Below are 17845 nucleotides of genomic sequence, written 5' to 3' on the forward strand. Positions count from 1 at the left end.
GTGTGAGCACCGACCCCGAAGTTGGAGGCGGCAAAGCGGTCGGAGGCGGTGACGCTGGTGGAGGCGGTGGTGTGGGCGTAGAAGGCGTTGATGTTGGCCAGCAGGGTGCTCATCACCGCGGGGACGCCCGGACACATGTACTTGGATGACAGACATGCAAAGTGCCTGAAATGGAGCAGCAGAGGGCGCTACACTTAGAGTCTGAAGCCTCCAGCAGCCACAACGTTTGTCTCACAGTGTGGCCTCACAGGACATGGGAACAAGGGACTGAGCCAGCGTTGCTTTCCTTGTTTAGACTAACAGATGGCGCCAGAGTAAAGGACGGACATCACAGAACCATAAATTGGGTTAGAGAAGTTAATGAAATTATTTGTTACTACTACGTCGGAGGGGGAGAGGAGGGGGACAGAGACGCACGCAGTGTGCGAGACAGAGACAGAGACAGGAGAGAGAGAAAGAGAAAGAAAGAACACGAGAAAGAGAACGAGAGAGAAAGAGAAAGAAAGAACAAGAGATAGAAAGAGCAAGAGAATGAGAGAGAAAGAGAAAGAAAGAACAAGAGATAGAAAGGGAAAGTGAATGAGAGAGAAAGAGAAAGAAAGAACACTAGAAAGAGAACGAGAGAGAAAGAGAACGAGGAACAGCAGATAGAAAGAGAAAGAGAATGAGAGAGAAAGAAAGAAAGAAAGAACAAGAGATAGAGAGAGAAAGAGAGCGAGGGAGAACGAGAGAGTCCGAGATACACAGGGACTTGGCAGAGAGAGAACCTCGCAGAACGACAGACCCCCACAGAACCAGGGACCCCCCCCCCTCGCTACGTACGTCATGGCCTGGTAGATGGACTCGATCCCGTAGCGCATGGCAAACTCATCCACGATCTCCTGGGCCACCTCCTCAAAGTACACCCTCCAGGAGTCGTCCCCACGGGCCTCGGGGATGCGGACCACCCCCTGGCCCAGCACGTCCGTGTAGTGGTGGAACAGGTTCTGGGGGGGAGGCGAGCCAGGGTAACTTTACATCAGGGACTGCAGATGTAAATTAGCCTTAGGCTAATTGGTGCGATGCATCAAGTCGTTACGTATATGTTTCAATTTCACATGGTCCCTTTCAAATAAAATTGAACCCCCCACACCCCTCACACAATAACTTAAGGCGGTTAACGCGAGAACAAGGCAGAAGGCTTAAATGTTAAATGGTAAATGGACTGCATTTAAACAGCGCTTTTCTAACCAGTGGCCACTCAAAGTGCTTTACAATATTGCCTAACATCCACCAATTCAAGCACACATTCACACACCGACGGTGGTGTCAGCCAAGTACGGCGACAGCCAGCTCGTCAGGAACAGTCAGGGGGAGGCCGTCTTGCTAAGGGACACCTCGACACTCAGCTAGGAGGAGCCGGGGATCGAACTAGCAACCTTCCGGTTACCAGTCAACCCGCTCCACCTCCTGAGCTACTGCCGTACGAGACCCTCGTACTCAGAGGCGTGGGCCGTGCCCGTCATCAGAAGACGATACGCGTCTCACCTTCGCCTCCCGCACATTGTCATGAAGCCTTGGACAAGCGATCACTGCGTCGCTATAGTTAGACATGCTAGGTCAAGGTTCCTTCATTGCCATTGGCAACTGGTGCATAGGAAATGTGTCTGGAACCTCATGCATGGTACGTACAAAGGAAAAGGTGTCACAGCCACGACGCCCAATGAAACACGTTCATGATTAAGGCAAGGACTGCAAGAGCTCTTGCGCTAAGTCCCTATCCTAGCGGTACCATCTTAGCCCCTTATCTTACGACCGTATATATTTATTTAAGTACCTCGTGCAGACAGGTGTACTGGACGTGGTACGGAGCCACCTTCTCCTCCCCTTTGATCTCCACGCTGATCTGCAGGCGGATGGCGCCCGACACCGCCGACTTGTCCGTTCTCTTCTCTGGGAGAGGACACACGGAGACACAGGGTTAGGGCGCACACAAGCACACACACACAATAACGCACGCATGCACACACACTATCGCACGGACAGAGACACACAATATCGAATGTGTTAAGTTACATTTCTTTTGCGCCTCTATTCTATTATTGACGGCAGCCATTTACCTGTTACTAGGAAGCACACAGTTATGGTCAAGGTACTTGGTATGTGCCGTGTTTTTGCCGCTGTTATGCTCTGAAGAACTGTAAGTAAATGGACTAAACAGGTTGTATAAGAACAATTATTGGAGTTTAACAGCATGCAAGTACGTGCACGTACATGCACACACACAGACGTCCATATACACACTTGGAAATGTATTTATGATTCCATCCCAGCACTTGCATGGTTAAACAATAAACGCTCGTAGTTTATATCCACAGAGCCCGACTCCTCCTGCTTGCGTAAAGGCCATTCAAGAAGTTTCAGGTACATCAGAGTGTCGACGTGGAGTTCTAATTCCAGAGCATTTAGACAGCAGTTCCCCCCCCCCCCCCCAGTGTGAACGTTGTTAGAGGATCCGCAAATAGAACCACAGCTTTACCACCCCCTTCACCAGCACCACCCACTTACCCCCATGAAGATTGGTGCAGAGGTGTGTGTGTGTGTGTGTGTGTGTGTGTGTGTGTGTGTGTGTGTGTGTGTGTGTGTGTGTGTGTGTGTGTGTGTGTGTGTGTGTGTGTGTGTGTGTGTGTGTGTGTGTTTGTGTGTGGGGCTGGGAACAGCCATTGGAGCTGGTTATACGCGTGTATGTGAGTGTGTTGCACCCTCCCCTACCATTTCCCCTGACAGCCTGGTTATTAGCGGTAATTTGTACATGTTGCTGTAGCAATCCGTTTACCGCCGGAGAGCTGCCTCTAGCTAATCACAGCGGTTGGGGGACAGGGGGGTGGTGGGAGTTTGGGTTGAGCAGCCATCTTGGTTTGGACCGCGGAGGGTTGCTAGCCAAAGGACTCTTGGAAGAGAATCGTCAGCAGAGTGGAGCGTAGTTTAAGTTGTTATTTTATAGTCCGACAGACTTTTTGTTCGAAACCAATTTGATCCTTTCCGAAAAAATTTGTGATTTCAAAAACGCTTGTCACAAACAGTAAAATTGGACAAAGAAAGCCCGGATATAAACACATACAGCACAGGGGGAAAGAAATGGCAACGTCCACCATAGCCATGGTTTATACCGTCTAATCCATAACTACCACCACTTGTGTCTTTCCTTCAAACAAAAGCACCCGTCGACAAACAAGACAAACATCACTAATTTATTCTGTGTTGTAATTTCAAAGAACTTCCCAGTAGAATAACACTTCAATAATCTGAAACCTGCGATAATATTTTCATTTTTAATTCAAAGAGAAAGGTTAAACACCATCCTTCATATTTATGTGATTAAAAAAATAAAATCTTAATTGGATTTGAAAACATTAATATTCCGCACAGTGAGGTTCTGTTAAGAGACTGCGTTGCCATGGTGGACAATCTCAGCGGCGTAATTAAAAGGCAAGCCACGATGATTGGCCACTCGACAACACACACTCAATCACACCAAAGCGGCACAGTAACCGCGTCCACTCACAGTCACACACTCCTCGACACACACTCCTATATCACGAAAATATTAGAATAATCCAATTATATAATAAATAATAATGCAAATTGTATTCTAGGACGTTAAGGTACAACTGCCGCAAACACGGGTTGGCCCGTAAAATAAATGTTAAAATATTAGGATTGACACACTTTAAAACCAAAAGACAAAAGAGAGAACTAAAGAGTAAAATAACAACTCCCTCCAAACTCGCTGATTGACCGTCGCTGCTTTTACGTCCGTCATGTCAACCAAAAGTTTTCCAATTCACAAATAGGGCTGTTGATAAAAAAAGCTTTCCAACTTCTTTTGAAGAAATCTTTGTTTGTGTCACTTTAGCACCCATTACATGTACCCCTGCTCAAACGGACAATGATATCCCGCAGCACAATTTGAGCTCCAGCTGTATTTCACTTAACCTCTTACATTTGCATTTATATTACATTTATTATATTTGTATCCCAATAACAGCTAGTTAGGGCCGGGGAGCTATTTTTATTTCAGCCTACAACAGCATAGCCCACCCATTAGGGAGGAAGACAAAGAATGAAGGCATGGAACAGGGGAGGACGCAGCAAAGAGACAAAGAGAGACGGGAGGTCAGTGCAACAGAAGGATAGGGTTTGACGCGGACATGAAACGTGTCTCTGTGACGGTACGTCATAACCTTTGGAAATGCCGCATTGGTGAGAGTAAAAATGGCATAGGAACAAACTGTAAAAGGAATGATCTAAAATGGTTGTGATCATGGAAAACAAGCGCAAATGTCCTTAAAGTCTAGCGGGACATAATGGGAATTATGTACATAATGGGAATTATGTACCCATTATTGAAATATATGCATGTGTGTATGTGGTGTGCATGTGTGTATGTGGGTTTCTATGCGTGTGCGTGTTTATTTATTTTTTATATTTGTTTGATTTGTATGTGTGCAGGTGCATATTTTTGCATTTGTATGTGTTCCTATTTTACACGTGTATATTTGTATTTGCGCCTGTGTGTGCATATTTGTACGTGTGTGTATTTGTAGGTGTGCCTGTGTCTGCATATCAGTTAGTGGCCGTGTTATTTATTCAGCATGCTGTAGGTTTCCCCGATTTTAAAATGGGAACTCCGAGTTGGAGCTCCAAGTGATGTGCCCACGGGCAGCGGCAGGGTACGTGTGACCGTGTTTCCTGATGTGGCGCTCCCAGGCCAGGTCTGCAGCCGGGCGGGTCGGAGAGCTAGACAGCGTCTCCTAAACCAGCCCGCCGGCGTGGTGGAGGAGACGCTGAGTGGAGCTCCGAGGGCCCGGTCTGCTAGCAGCACACCGCTACACATTACACTGATAAATAAATAGATATAAATATGGCTATGAAAAATAAAATGAGGCCATAGATGTATAAATAAATACAAATATAAATAAATTAGTCAAAAGTTTGCCAAAAAAATAAAATAAATATGTTAATATTTTAAAAAGGATGAATTAGAAAAATGTCTACTTTAATTTATTTCAGGGACTTCAGTTGCATAAGGTCACATTCATTCATTGATTTATTTAATCATTTTTGATGCTTTATGATAGTGAGATAGACAGGAAGGTATGGGAGATAGGGGGGAGGACATGCAGCAAAGGACCACGGGATGGAATCGAACCCGGGTCGAATGGTACGCGCTCTGCCCAATGAACCACCGGGGCTCCCTGTATTTATCTATTGACAGCCAGATGTGAACAGTAATGGACGTATTGAAGCAGAGTGACACTGACCCAGGTTGTACCAGACGTCCATCTCTCCGCTGAGGGTCCGGACCTCAATGATACTCTGGCCCAGGAAGTCATCAGACTCCCTCTTCAGACGCTGCTTCACGCGGGACTTGATGTCATCGTCCTCGTCCCACACACGCACTTTGATCCGGTCTGAGGAGTTGTGGCACTCGCTGGATGGACACGGCAGAAGTACATCTATATTTACCATTCTGTCTTTTGTTTCAGACGCTCTTTTCCAGAGTGGAGTCTGAGCACCATCAACACACAATCAAACTCAGAGGAGCAACTTAACAAAGCCCAAGTGCTGTGGGACCTATCGGTCCCCAAAGAATGAGTGAAATGAATGATACATCACATGAGGTTGGAAGAGAAAATGTAAGAAAGGCACAAGCCTGCAGGGTAGTCAAGACAAGGTTAGGGGGTTTGAAATCCAGCTTAAAGGTTCGGGGTTCAATCCCCCAATGCTCTCCGTCGACCTGTAGAGATCCCAGTGCAGCATTCCCTCCAACCCCTACATGCTCCTTAATGACCACAATCATCTTATTATTCTTCCTATCCTGCACTCATGAAAATGTTCATGAATTAGCTAGATTCACCGGATATTGCATTTGCTAAAAACATCAGCTAACTTACTAAATGGTAAAAAGTAGCTTAATCAAGACGATATTATATACTTTTTACTCTAACTATTGATGCTGCTACTTATTTTTTTTTAACTTATTTTTACATATATACAGTATATTTTTAGTTTATTTACTTAGTATTTTTGCTTCAATGTGGCTGTTGAGGAACCAAGCCTAATAATCTTACACTTGTGTAAAATAAGATGTAATAAAAGTAACTCTGATTCTGGTTGTTTGTAAGAGAGGATGTTTATAAGTGAGGTAAGGTTTGGAGGATTCATGAGTGTGTGTTGGAGCGGCTGGACTCACAAGTGGTTCTTCTCCTCCCAGACCGGGTTGAGGTTCCCGTAGATTGTCTTGGTCCTCTTCTTGGTCTTGCCCACCTGGACCGTGACGTAGGGGTCGCTGGAGCCCGTCTTATCCTTGGCCTGGAGACCCTGGGCACAAACAACTACAAACACAACATTAGAGGGTCAAATATACACAAAGGGGAGGGCTCAACTTAACACAGAATATATAGTGTCGAGAAGAAACTGCTCTTGAGTGACTGACTGACTGACTGACTTACTAACTGATTATAGGCATGCAGGGGACCTGTGAGGCTGACTCACAGGTCTTTTTGAGGGATGCCTCTGAGGGTGATCCTGAGTGTTTGAGTACAGTAATTAAGGCTCTAAAGTAGTCTTTAGGGGCATCAATCCGTAGTTCTTAAGGGTGTGTTGTGTAGTTCTTAGCAGTGATGGTGATCTTGGCTGTCTGACTCTAGTTCATCAGAGGCTAACCTGTTGTTCTCAAGAGGCTAACTGGTGGTTCTCAAGGGGGTGTTAATGTAGTTGTTTCCAAAGATTTTCATGTTGGCTGTCTGACTAGGTCCTAAAGGGATACACAATACGTTTTCAGCACTGCTGGCGCAACTATATTATCCGCAGTGACAAAAGTAGAGCAAACTAGAATTATGTTGTTTTGTTGCTGGCACTCATCTTGAATATGCGACTATTCAGAACACATTGAAAATCATTTGAGAGTAATTAAAGGGTATTTAACTTGTAGCACTTAAGAGGGTAACTCTTAGTTCACTCTCAGGCTAACTGGTTACCAGTGATTGTGATCTTGGCTGTCTGACTAGTTCTTAGGGTGTAACCAGTACTTCTTAAGGGGAGTTGGTGCCGTGTTTACCAGTGATGGTGATCTTGGCGGACCACTTGGAGGTGCCGTCCAGGACGCTCTGTTTGATGGTCTTCATCTGCTGGCCGTGGAGGGACTTGTTGACGCCGAACACATCCCTGATGACGTCGAACACCTCGGGCTTGTTCCTCTCCCTGATCTTCATGCGGTCCTTCATGGCCATGATGATGTTCTGGGTGCGGTCGCCTGCGCCGTGCTTCGAGCTCTTCTCAGCCGCGCCTGGAACACATTCACACACACGTCGTAAGCACACATAAAATATACACACACACACACACACACACACACACACACACACACACACACACACACACACACACACACACACACACACACACACACACACACACACACACACACACACACACACACACACACACACACGACTAGTAAAGGCTCAGAGACATAATATACAAAATACACTTTAACACACATTGACAATTACATTTAAGGCATTTAGCAGACACTTTAGTCCAAAGCGACTTAAAACCATTTATACACACATTCACACACTAAAGGTGGAGTCAACCATGCAGGGCGACATCTAGCTCGTCGGGAGCAGTCAGGGTGAGGCGTCTTGTTCAGGGACACCTCGACACTCTAGGAGGTAGGAGGAGCTGGGGATCGAACTAGCAACCTTCCAGTTACAGGGTCAACCCGCTCTACCTCCTGAGCTACTACCGTCCTACACACAATCTACGCACAAAAGATTCCGCTAGACACTGCAGTTCTTGGGGTTCAAACCAAGAAACCGACAAACAGCGTCACCATTAGACCGCCCTGCTCAGAGGAACACCAGAGGGATCGGATTCAGCCATCGTGGCGGCGTGACTCACGCTGGAGGCAGTCGGCGTTGAGCAACTCCTGGCACTTCTCGTGGCACTTGACCCCGCACTCGGAGCAGCGCATGCCCTGGCGCGCGATGCCCCACAGCAGGCCCTCGCAGTCGTAGCAGTAGGTGGGCGTGGTGGCCGTCCACACCTCGAAGTTGTGCGGCGTGGTGCAGGAGATAGGGTAGATGAGGGCCTGCAGGCTCTTCTTGTACACGTGGGTCTTCTGCAGGGGGGGGGGGGGGACGTGGAGGTGCGCGCAAAGGGTCACTTTTTGTTTAAAACCTCACAATTTTCAATCAGTTTTCAATAATTAGTTGATTGAGGTCTTTGTGAATACTTGTTTTGCTTTCAAAGTTCAAAGTTCAAAAGCTTTATTTGTCCAACATGTTGCCATATTAAATTTCCTACTAGTTTTAATACAACTTTTGCTTTAACCCCAAGAGTTTAATTCACAGATACAATTATTTAATCCAGACTCTTTAAATGGGGGACGAACAACATAGCTCCATTTCATCTGCAGAATCTCTCGCCATCTTCAGATAGAAATCTTAGTACGCATCACATCAACCAAACTTTCGTAATTTCTTGTAGAATTTAGAACAAACTGAAGAAGGCAGATGGGATGTGAACACATGCTGGCGTCATTTCATGATAAATCTCCTGAATGAATGAATCCTAAAGGTGAGCCATGCGGGACAAAGCCCTTGCTCTGAGCAGCTTGTACGTACCAACTCCTCGTCCTTGATGGAGGACCGGGCCGACATGGAGGACGCGATCCCCGCCTTCCGAGCCTGGACCAGGGACTGAACCACGGAGAGAGCCGGGGGCAGCCGCAGTACCACAAGTCAATCACCGACATCACACACGCACAACCCGAAAACAAGACCCCAACGTATCCCCAGAGTCATCCACAGAGAATTAAGAATTTAAAAGAAAACTTAACGGGCAGGGTATCTTAAGGGTATTAGTGGTGGGATTTGGGGTAGCAGGGTGTTTGTTAACAGAAGAGGAAGCACCTACTAACTATCATTAGGAAGAATAAAAACTCAACATAACGGAAGGGGAGGTTATGCCGAGACCCGTTAGTGAGAAAGAACGGAGTGAGGGAAGTGCTAGCTACAGTCTGAGGGTTAGTACTCACCCGGGTTAGTTTGGCAAAACAACCCCTACAAACAGCTCACCAGGTGACCAGAGAGCAGCCCAAGGGGGGGGGGGGGGAGGGAGGGAGGGAGGGAGCTACGGTATCATCCTCATTAAGGGGAATATCAAGCAGGAACTTAATTAACCCGAGAGATTTCCTGAAATAATGGAAGCACTCTGTGTTTATGTTACGGCGTCCCAAGGGCGGAGGAGCACTTTGCGGTTTGCAGGGGTGTACAAAGAGGAGCTGATGCGTTTGACCCCGATTCGTCCTACTTGATATTGTTTCTGGAGCAGAAAGGGGATTTGGGAACGGGGGGGGGTGTGTTCTATTCACTTACCATGGCCTGACCAAGGAGTATGAACGCATTCAAGAGAGTTGTGGGGGGAATAGTATTGGGTTTAGGAGAGGAGGAAGAGAAACGTTAGCACTTGGATTTTCATATTTAGTGCCATTTTTGTTGTCGTTTTTTTTTTTTAACATTCTCATCCTAGATGTACCCTCTAAGAAGGTTCAAGCTCACAACAAACACACAACACACATACACACAGACACACACACACGGGTGTTACGCACCACGTCGCTGACCAAGGGAATGGGCTTCTTCTTGCGAAGGTCTGGCATGCTGTCAATACCGTAGAGACCCGTTCCTCCACTGGGGATACACACTCCAAAAGTTTAGACATTCTGGTTCAACTTCAATACTTATTATTAATTAATAATAATAGACTTACCCTGGTTTGGCCCAAGCCTGTCTGGCAGTGGACTCTTCATGGCTGACCTACAAGATCAAAATGTTAGAATTTATATGAGAATTTAGAATGCTAGAATATAGAATGTTAGCATTTAGAATGTTAGCATTTAGGATGACTTAATGTATGTTTTTTTGAATCGCAGAAAAAAAACCTCATGTGCGTGGTATTGAAAGAGAATAGGATTTGTTTGTCGACTTTGGTTGAGTTCCACACCTTGGGTGTCAGGGTGCATGCAAGTGTAATTGTAGGCTATAAAACAAAATTACCTGTACATCATGATTATTGACAACACAAATACAACTTTATTTCAAGTAAACTCAAACAAAGCTTTAGCAACTGATGATAACAGACCATTAAAAAATGAAAGAAGACGTAGTACATATATCCGTCTATGGCATTACAAGCAGGATATAAATGATCAATGTTACAGATGAGGAAGTGATTGGTACGTACAAATGAAAAGGAAAAATAAATACATAATCATGCTTGATGCCGAGCTGGACCATATGGGAACCATAGGATGAGCCGCAATGGGATGAAGAATACATGAAGACGCATAAAAAGTGAGTATATTTATTAGTCATTAACCTGGTCATCTTCTCTGCTAAACTCTGTGAAGGAAAATACAAATATAAATCATGGATTTTATCATTGCAGAAAATGGAAACACAAAAGGAATTAATGTTAAAAAACTAAAATCAATTTGTGTCACTATCAAATATATTTTAAAGTTGCAATTTGTAAGATAAAGCCCCTCCCAGTGAGTAGGCGGGAGACTTCTGGCATAAATCCCCCCCTCAATAAAATGCCTTTCACACAGACGGCCTCTTTCCGGCCCCCTAGTCTCAATTCATGACAAGCGAGTGTACGTGATGCTGACGTGTTGATGGCGTTACTATCATACGACGGGTTCGAAACCGTGAGTAAGGAGTGTGGCTGCTTCATACTTTTCTCTTCTGTCCTGTATTTAACATTCAAACGCCTTTCTCCTTTCTACTCTTACGTTGACATTGTGGATACCCCTAAATATATGCAGTATTGATAACACCGCAAAAGAGGCAGTACCAGGGAGTTGGTAGCCTCAACCAACAGCTTCGATATGCTGTCAACTGAATACTGCGTCCTCCACTGCATACTTTTGCGGCACTCCCGCTTCCTACACAATCCACCCAGGGGCCACCCAACATCAAGTTTACAAAATATCTCTGATATGTGTGAACACGTCTGATACGTCTTATCTCCGGTTGTGTGTTGCATGTTTGAAAGGCCTATAACAGTGTTCTGTCCAATCTGACTGGCTGTGCAACGCTGTGATATGAACTAGCCTGGCTTGGCTGGCTTAGGGGCGTGAATGAGAGGGGGTTAGGGATGTCTATAGTAAGATTCTTGTAAACAAAGAGGCACAATCAGTTTTTTCTATTTGTAGAATATATAATTTTAGGATGTGATTATCAGCATTGACTACAGATATTTATTATTTAACAAGCTAGGTGAAATTGCGACTTTACACATTGCGACTAAGTTGAATGAACGTAACTACTGTGACGTAAGGGAAATCTCTGTAGGTTAGTACCTTGGTTAAAATCCTCCAGAGAATAGGACCCTTGGGACCCCTGTGAGCCATGTGAGCCATGCGACCCAGTATAACACCGGGACAGTCTTTGGGTCTGCCTCTTTTCCCTTAGAATACGCTGGAAGTTGGCGATGCGTTCTCTATGGCCAACATCCTCGGGCCTTTTGTGCTCCTTCTCGTCCATGGCACAGTCTTCCTCTATGGGGATCAAACCTGACCCACTCCGACCCAGCCCCTGAGATACTGCTGGTCCCACCACAAGGCTGCCATCCTTGTCGTTTGAGCTTGTGTCCAGGGTGGGATCCTTGACAGACGCCTCTCCGTCCCCGTCACAGGTCGGGACCTCTGCTGTACTCTGCGAGAGCTCGATGGAGTGACGCTGGATTAGGGGACCGGCGGGGAGAGTCGCTTCATTGGGGGATTTTTGAGGAGAACTGCTTGAATTCTCAATTGTTTGACCACAGTGCAAATAATCTGACAGCTCGCCAAATTCTCTTGCTGGAGCGTCTTGCTCAGTAGGGTTCTGGGGTGGATTACTCTTTCCCTTTGCATTCTGGGATGGGAACACATCAACCCCATGGAGTTCAGGGGATGCACTCCCTGGAGAGGGAGCTGCCTCAGGCACAAACCCAGTGACATCGATGTCAAATTCTGAGTCGGTTCCGTCCATCTTTTTGAAAGCTCCTTTGAAAGCCGACTTGAACGTGAGCACTGCCTTGCTCAAAGTCATGATGTCGAAGCTAGCAGTGGCGAGGGTCTCCGTCGCGTTCTCCAGACCGTCTAAAGAGCGCTGGCCGCCCGACTTCAGCTCAACGGGGACACCACTGTCCCTGGGCACGAAGCAGTCATAGGTCCACTCCCTGTCCAGGCTCTCGGCAGAACGAGCCAGGGTGCGGGCCGAGGAGTGGCAGGTGCCCCGGGGCGAGTCCCTCTCCAGGTAGCTCTCGTCGCAGTCCGTGAGCAGCAGGGTCGAACAGCTCAGGCTCCTGAAGGCGCCGAGGCTCCGGTCATCCGCGAACGCGCCCATGGTGTGGTACCCGGAGCTCCGCGAGAACAGGCAGTTGGCTGCACAGTCGCACTCCAGGTTGGTGTCTTCGCCCTGGGGCCTCCAGCCCAGGTAAACAGAGGAGCCGGCGGGGGAGTTGTAATGTTGGCCGAACAACAGCGAAGGATGCTCTGAGCTGCTGTGGGACGATTGACCAGCATTGCTGCTCTGGGTCTCTGTCGTCCATCTGTCCCACATCTCCGAGCAGTCCCCGCTGTTAGTGCACGAAAACATGTCCTCCTCGTTCCACGCCCCTTCGCCACGCCGCACACTTGGTTTCCTGACAACAGAGTCCCAGCCGTCGTAGAGTCGATCGGCGGCTGGCTGGAATCGGTCGCTCCTTTGTTGACAGACGGAGCTGTGGCACGAGGACAGGGAGCTGGTGCTCAGGTAGTGGTGGGCACAATGATGCTCCAGGCAACACAGGTCGGCCGCCCCGGGAACAGAAGGTTGATTCCTTGGGCTGTGACCTGAGTCATTGGGCTCCGGTTGCTTTGCCCTACGAGGGCTCAGGCTTTCTCTCAACTGTTTAGGAGATCTGTGGGTGGGTACGAGTCCGGCTTCTTTGCCCCACTCACAGCGGTTCAAGAGAGGACTGATGGCGGTGCATTGGGGGGTTTCGATGGCGTTCTGTCTGCCGAGGCTGCCTCTTCTGACTCTCGCCGTCTTGGAGAGAAGGGGTTTGGGCTCCGGTTCAGCTGCGCCGCCCGAGTACAGCTCCCCTATCTCGCTGAGCACGGCGTCTACACAGCAGGACACCTCGTCCACCGACCCCCGCACCGATGTCAGATAGTCCCTCAGGTCCGAGATTTCCTCCTGGATTTTGTTGATGCCTCTCAGTTCCTTCAGGATGTGGTGTACTATGTTGTCGGAGCCTTCACCTTCTCCTTCATCATCTCCCTCCTCCTCGTCTTCTTCTTCATTCAAGGGTATGTTGTCCTCCACCACTCCGATGCCATCTTGGCAGTCAGAGCTGCTGGTTTCCCCCGACGGGGTGAGGTCCGGGGGATCGGGGGTGGAGGGGTCCACGTGAACGGTACAAGGGGCCTTCAGTGGACCGCCTCGACTCAGCTCAAGAAACCCTAATACGGGTGGGCCAAGACCCCCTGTGTGACCGTGGCAGCTGGGGAACCCCTGCAGCCCTGCCGATGGGTCTCTCTTTAGAGGTCCACAGGTGAACGACGTCTGATTGGTTGGTTTGATCTCGAGCGAAGTCTGGTGGCGAGGAGGCTCGTGGCTCCCCGGTTCCGCCAGGGACTGCAGCTTCCCCCAAGTGTCCCGGTCCACCTTAGGGCTATGGGATCTCTGCTTGGGCAGCTCCTTCCTCTTGGGGGACTGGTGACGGGGGGAGGTGCCGGTGAAATGCCCATCCTGTCCACCGAGAGGCGCTCTGGAGAACATCCCTTAGAGGTCAGGAGGTCTGGGTCAACCTGTCTCTAACCATGGACCGACCGCTAAGGAAACGGCGTGAAATGTCCTGGCACATGCCGCATTCCAAAAGGGATCCAACAGGCCTGAGATCCGTCTCTCTTGGCGCACGGACAAGCCTTAGACACACACACTGTAAGCAGATGCCATCATAGTCATAAAAACATTGAATGAAAAGCAAATAAGTACAATAGCTGCTCAGTTAAAGGTAGACTAGAGTACAACATTGAACAATACGAATGTCAAATGTGATCCTCTTCTCCCCTCCCTTGCTTGATTTCACAAATTATTTTTAATTGAATTCACACTGAACTGGCTTACAGTACAATGGGCAAAGAAATATGAGCCCAACTGTTGCACAGCAGCAGCAGCAGGCAGCCGCGTGCACGCGTAGGACACGCTGCAGCTGGCTGTAGCTCTGTAATTAGGGGAGAAGGGGAAGACAGCTTGGTAATTAGATGGCAGATCATTCCTCTCCTCCTAGGCCGTGTCACAGTTCTACTCCCACACCAGCTGAGCGGATCCTTCCTGCTGGCCTAACCTGTGTGTAGTGTGTGTGACTTTGACTGTGTGTTAGTGTGTCTGTGTGTTAAATTGTGAGTGTGTGTTAGATTGTGAGTATGTGTTAGATTGTGAGTGGGTGCGGGTGAGTGTGTGTTAGAGTGTGTGTGTGTGTGCGCGCGTCGAGCTTCTCTCAGAAGAACACCATTTAATTTGATGTTATGCATGATGTTCCATGGCTCAACCCTCTCGGACATGAGCTGGTATATCAATTAATAATAATCTTCAGTTTTTCAACGGTGAACAATAAAGTGTCATCTTAACTGCAAGCTCAATAATAATGTACTGCATTTATCTAGCCGCTCAAAGCTCTTTCCATAGTGTTCTATATCGAGACTTATTTAATTCATTATGTATTTTCTATTAATAAAGTTTCAGTTTTTTCAGTTTTACCCTGCTTTGCAATGCTTTGGGTGATCATTTATCTCAAATACCTCATCTCAGCACACAATGTGGCATTAATATAACTTTGTAACTCAAGAGACATCTTCCTAGAGACGTAAAGAGATTGTATTTAATAATTTTCAAATTGTGTAAACTCATAAAATTCCTTGTTCAGAAGACCTTCATGGTGTCCTCCTTGTTGTTAAGATAAAGTCTAACAAAGTCTAAATAACAACCAGTGATCCCAATCTCTCACATGTTTAAGATCAACTATTTAGGAAAACACATCATTCATGAAGAGCAGGGTGAGAAGAAATCCTTCATAATTTAGGTTCTCATTAAAGTCCCACTGAAACACCTGTCAATTGCAGGATCACGCAATGCCTATCGTGTTACTAATCTCAAGGTCCACAAGGGGAAGAGGACAGGAGCTTGACTGCTTGTTTTTTTGGGTTGAACTTATCAGGAGGGGTTGACAACCCAGCTCAGGCTACGGCCGGCTTTACAGACGGGCTGATGGGAAAAGGGTGACATCAGAGGTTGTCATCGCTCCACCTATTGCAGGACCAGTTTCTTATGCTTCTCAAGCAACACAGCTAAACAACGGCTAAACAACAGCTCCACACAGAGCGTAGACACAGTTTGACAACCACGGCTACAAAGGCTGGTATTTTTACATAGTTAACAACGCACTAGTTGCATGAACACACTCCGCAGCATACAAAGTGTAGGATATTCGAGCAGCTCCATAAAGACAAATGGAATATTTGGTTAAGAGCTGAAGGGCAATGTAGGCTGTGGTTATTTGAGGGGAAAGACTTCCCAAGTAACTCAGACAAGAATAGGAGCAGCTAGTGAGTGGACAAATGTTAAGCAACCTGACCCATCTCAACAGCTACACTACTACTTAATGTGTCCATTTACAATTAATTTGCTTATTATTTTAGACTGGTCCAATTCATTTTTAAAATGAAAAGGTCTAGAGTAAAAGGTTATGGAGCGTAAACAACAGCATACCTTACCTTGGCATTGATAACTAAACAAAACAAATTAAACTAAGAACAAAATAATTAACTGCACGAAGGTTTGTTTAATCCGTCAGGTGGTGGAAAAAAATGATTGCAAAGAAATGTCCACAGTTGAGTTCAACGCAGTCCGTGGGTGAAGCGCAATCTCTAAGGGGGCATCTGAAACTGGGCATTTCAGTACGTGAGCTGGGGGGAGAGGAGGCTGGGGCTAGAGGACGGCGTGCCCCTCGGTAGACAGACTCACACTCTCTCTCTCCCCCTCCCCCTCCCCCTCTCCCTCTCTCTCCCTCTCTCGCTCTCTCCCTCCCCCTCTCCCTCCCTCTCCCTCTCTCCCTATCTCCCTATCTCTCTCTCTCCCTCTCTCTCCCTATCTCTCTCTCTCCCTCTCTCCCCATCTCTCTCTCTCCTGCTGTGATACAACATACATTACACAGCAGGATGGATTTACGTACCTCACAAGGCTGCAGAGAGAGGCATTCTGGGAAAACAGTCTACACATCAAACTTCTAAACTGCTCAGAGACACACACACACACGTTCCAAACTGCTAAAACTGCTCATATTTCTGATCCCGCCGCTATGACACCGGCGTGGCAGATTAAGGGCGAGTCCTAATTCATTACAGTGGTCTCAACAGCCAGCTCTGCTCCTTAAGTGCTACCCTATGTTCCAATAAATAATATCCGGACTGCTTTCACCTTGCCCGCCTCCCGCCTCCCTCCTCCGCTGCCTGCGCTCAGACGCCCCTTGTGTCGCCGTATCAACCAGTCCTTGCAAACCAATCAGGGTAATGGGAACAGACTCTGAGGAATAAACTGTTGTCTGGGGAGCGCCACGGGGCCAACCAGAGAGAAGATTTATAAACAGCCAGGGTACGGGACGCCTCACCAGACCTCTGTGTCCTGGTGGCGGCTGAGGAGCCACTACGGTTCACACATGTTCAGACCTACCACCTCTCAGGCAGCAGTGGGAGGTTGCCAGGTTATACTGGCGAGATGTTTGCATTTACATTTTTGGCAATTAGCAGACGCTTTTATCCAAAGCGACTTACAATAAGTACATTTGTCAGGGGATTGTGAAACAATATATCGCTGTCGTACAGTAACGGATATTCATAGAACCAAGTGCCAATCGCTCGGTTAACCCATTCCTCGCATGAAACAAAGATATCTAGGATAAGACACTACACAACGAAGTACTATAACCAAGTATAACACACAATAATGGCATACATTAAGTGCCAGGACACAGCCTGGGCAGTAGGCGTCCTCAACCCCTGCCTGCCTGCCTGAGTGTTACATTACCGCGCTTCACTTTGGATGAAATCACCTGCTGAATGACTCAATAAAGTGTAGAGTAGAAAAGGCAATATGGCGGCGTGACCTGCATTGACACGGTCCTTAATGAGCAGGTCGTGCTCAGGAAGCCCGCCCAAGGGTGTCTACAGCCAGGCAGCGGACATTTGGGATTGAACCTGGTACGTTTGGGCTGGGAGTCAAGCAGCCTAACCAATACACTGCACTGCCCCAGCCCCTCCCCGGCCCGGGCCCATGTCCAAACTCATTGAACAAAGAACAGAACGAGGGATGTTTGAAAATGGAACATAGTGTACAATAGGTCCCTTTTATGAGGACCATTCATCTCCTTATAAGATATATTGCTTCAATTGGTTCAACCTGAGTACTTAACAAATTCCCATTACAGGATCAATTGGCCAATCCAATCACAAAGTGACTTGTGTTTAATTGGAAATGTTTCACATTCTAGCTTCCCCATTACAGAGAGTACATTGACATGTAGTCAGAGGCACTTGATACTCAACATAACGCTATCAGGTTCAATATGGCCACACATCCCCCCCTGGAGAAGGAGGTAAAATATGCATACGAGAACAATTCTAAATCAGAGAGAGACCAGAGACACAGAGAAAGAGGAAGAGAATAAAATAAAAGACCCAGAGGTGAAACTCAACCAATACATCAGTTAG

General features: G+C 47.3%; 1 protein-coding gene across 4 annotated transcripts in view; it reads right to left on the reverse strand.

The window, feature by feature from the left end:
* The window catches only part of LOC130372118 (protein unc-13 homolog B-like), an 83576-nt gene that overhangs the window by 20026 nt on the left and 45705 nt on the right, over nt 1-17845 (reverse strand). For all 4 annotated transcript variants that reach the window (XM_056577903.1, XM_056577905.1, XM_056577901.1 and 1 more), the window contains exons 11-20: nt 9820-9866; nt 9662-9740; nt 8673-8747; nt 7948-8167; nt 7103-7330; nt 6236-6377; nt 5304-5473; nt 1817-1932; nt 823-986; nt 15-165 (exon numbers count right to left, since the gene is read on the reverse strand). In XM_056577903.1, coding sequence (XP_056433878.1) covers nt 15-165; nt 823-986; nt 1817-1932; nt 5304-5473; nt 6236-6377; nt 7103-7330; nt 7948-8167; nt 8673-8747; nt 9662-9740; nt 9820-9866 — 1392 coding nt within the window. The remainder of the gene's footprint in view (nt 1-14; nt 166-822; nt 987-1816; nt 1933-5303; nt 5474-6235; nt 6378-7102; nt 7331-7947; nt 8168-8672; nt 8748-9661; nt 9741-9819; nt 9867-17845) is intronic.

The sequence above is a fragment of the Gadus chalcogrammus genome, chromosome 19 (assembly GCF_026213295.1).
Source record: "Gadus chalcogrammus isolate NIFS_2021 chromosome 19, NIFS_Gcha_1.0, whole genome shotgun sequence".
Lineage (NCBI taxonomy): Eukaryota > Metazoa > Chordata > Actinopteri > Gadiformes > Gadidae > Gadus > Gadus chalcogrammus.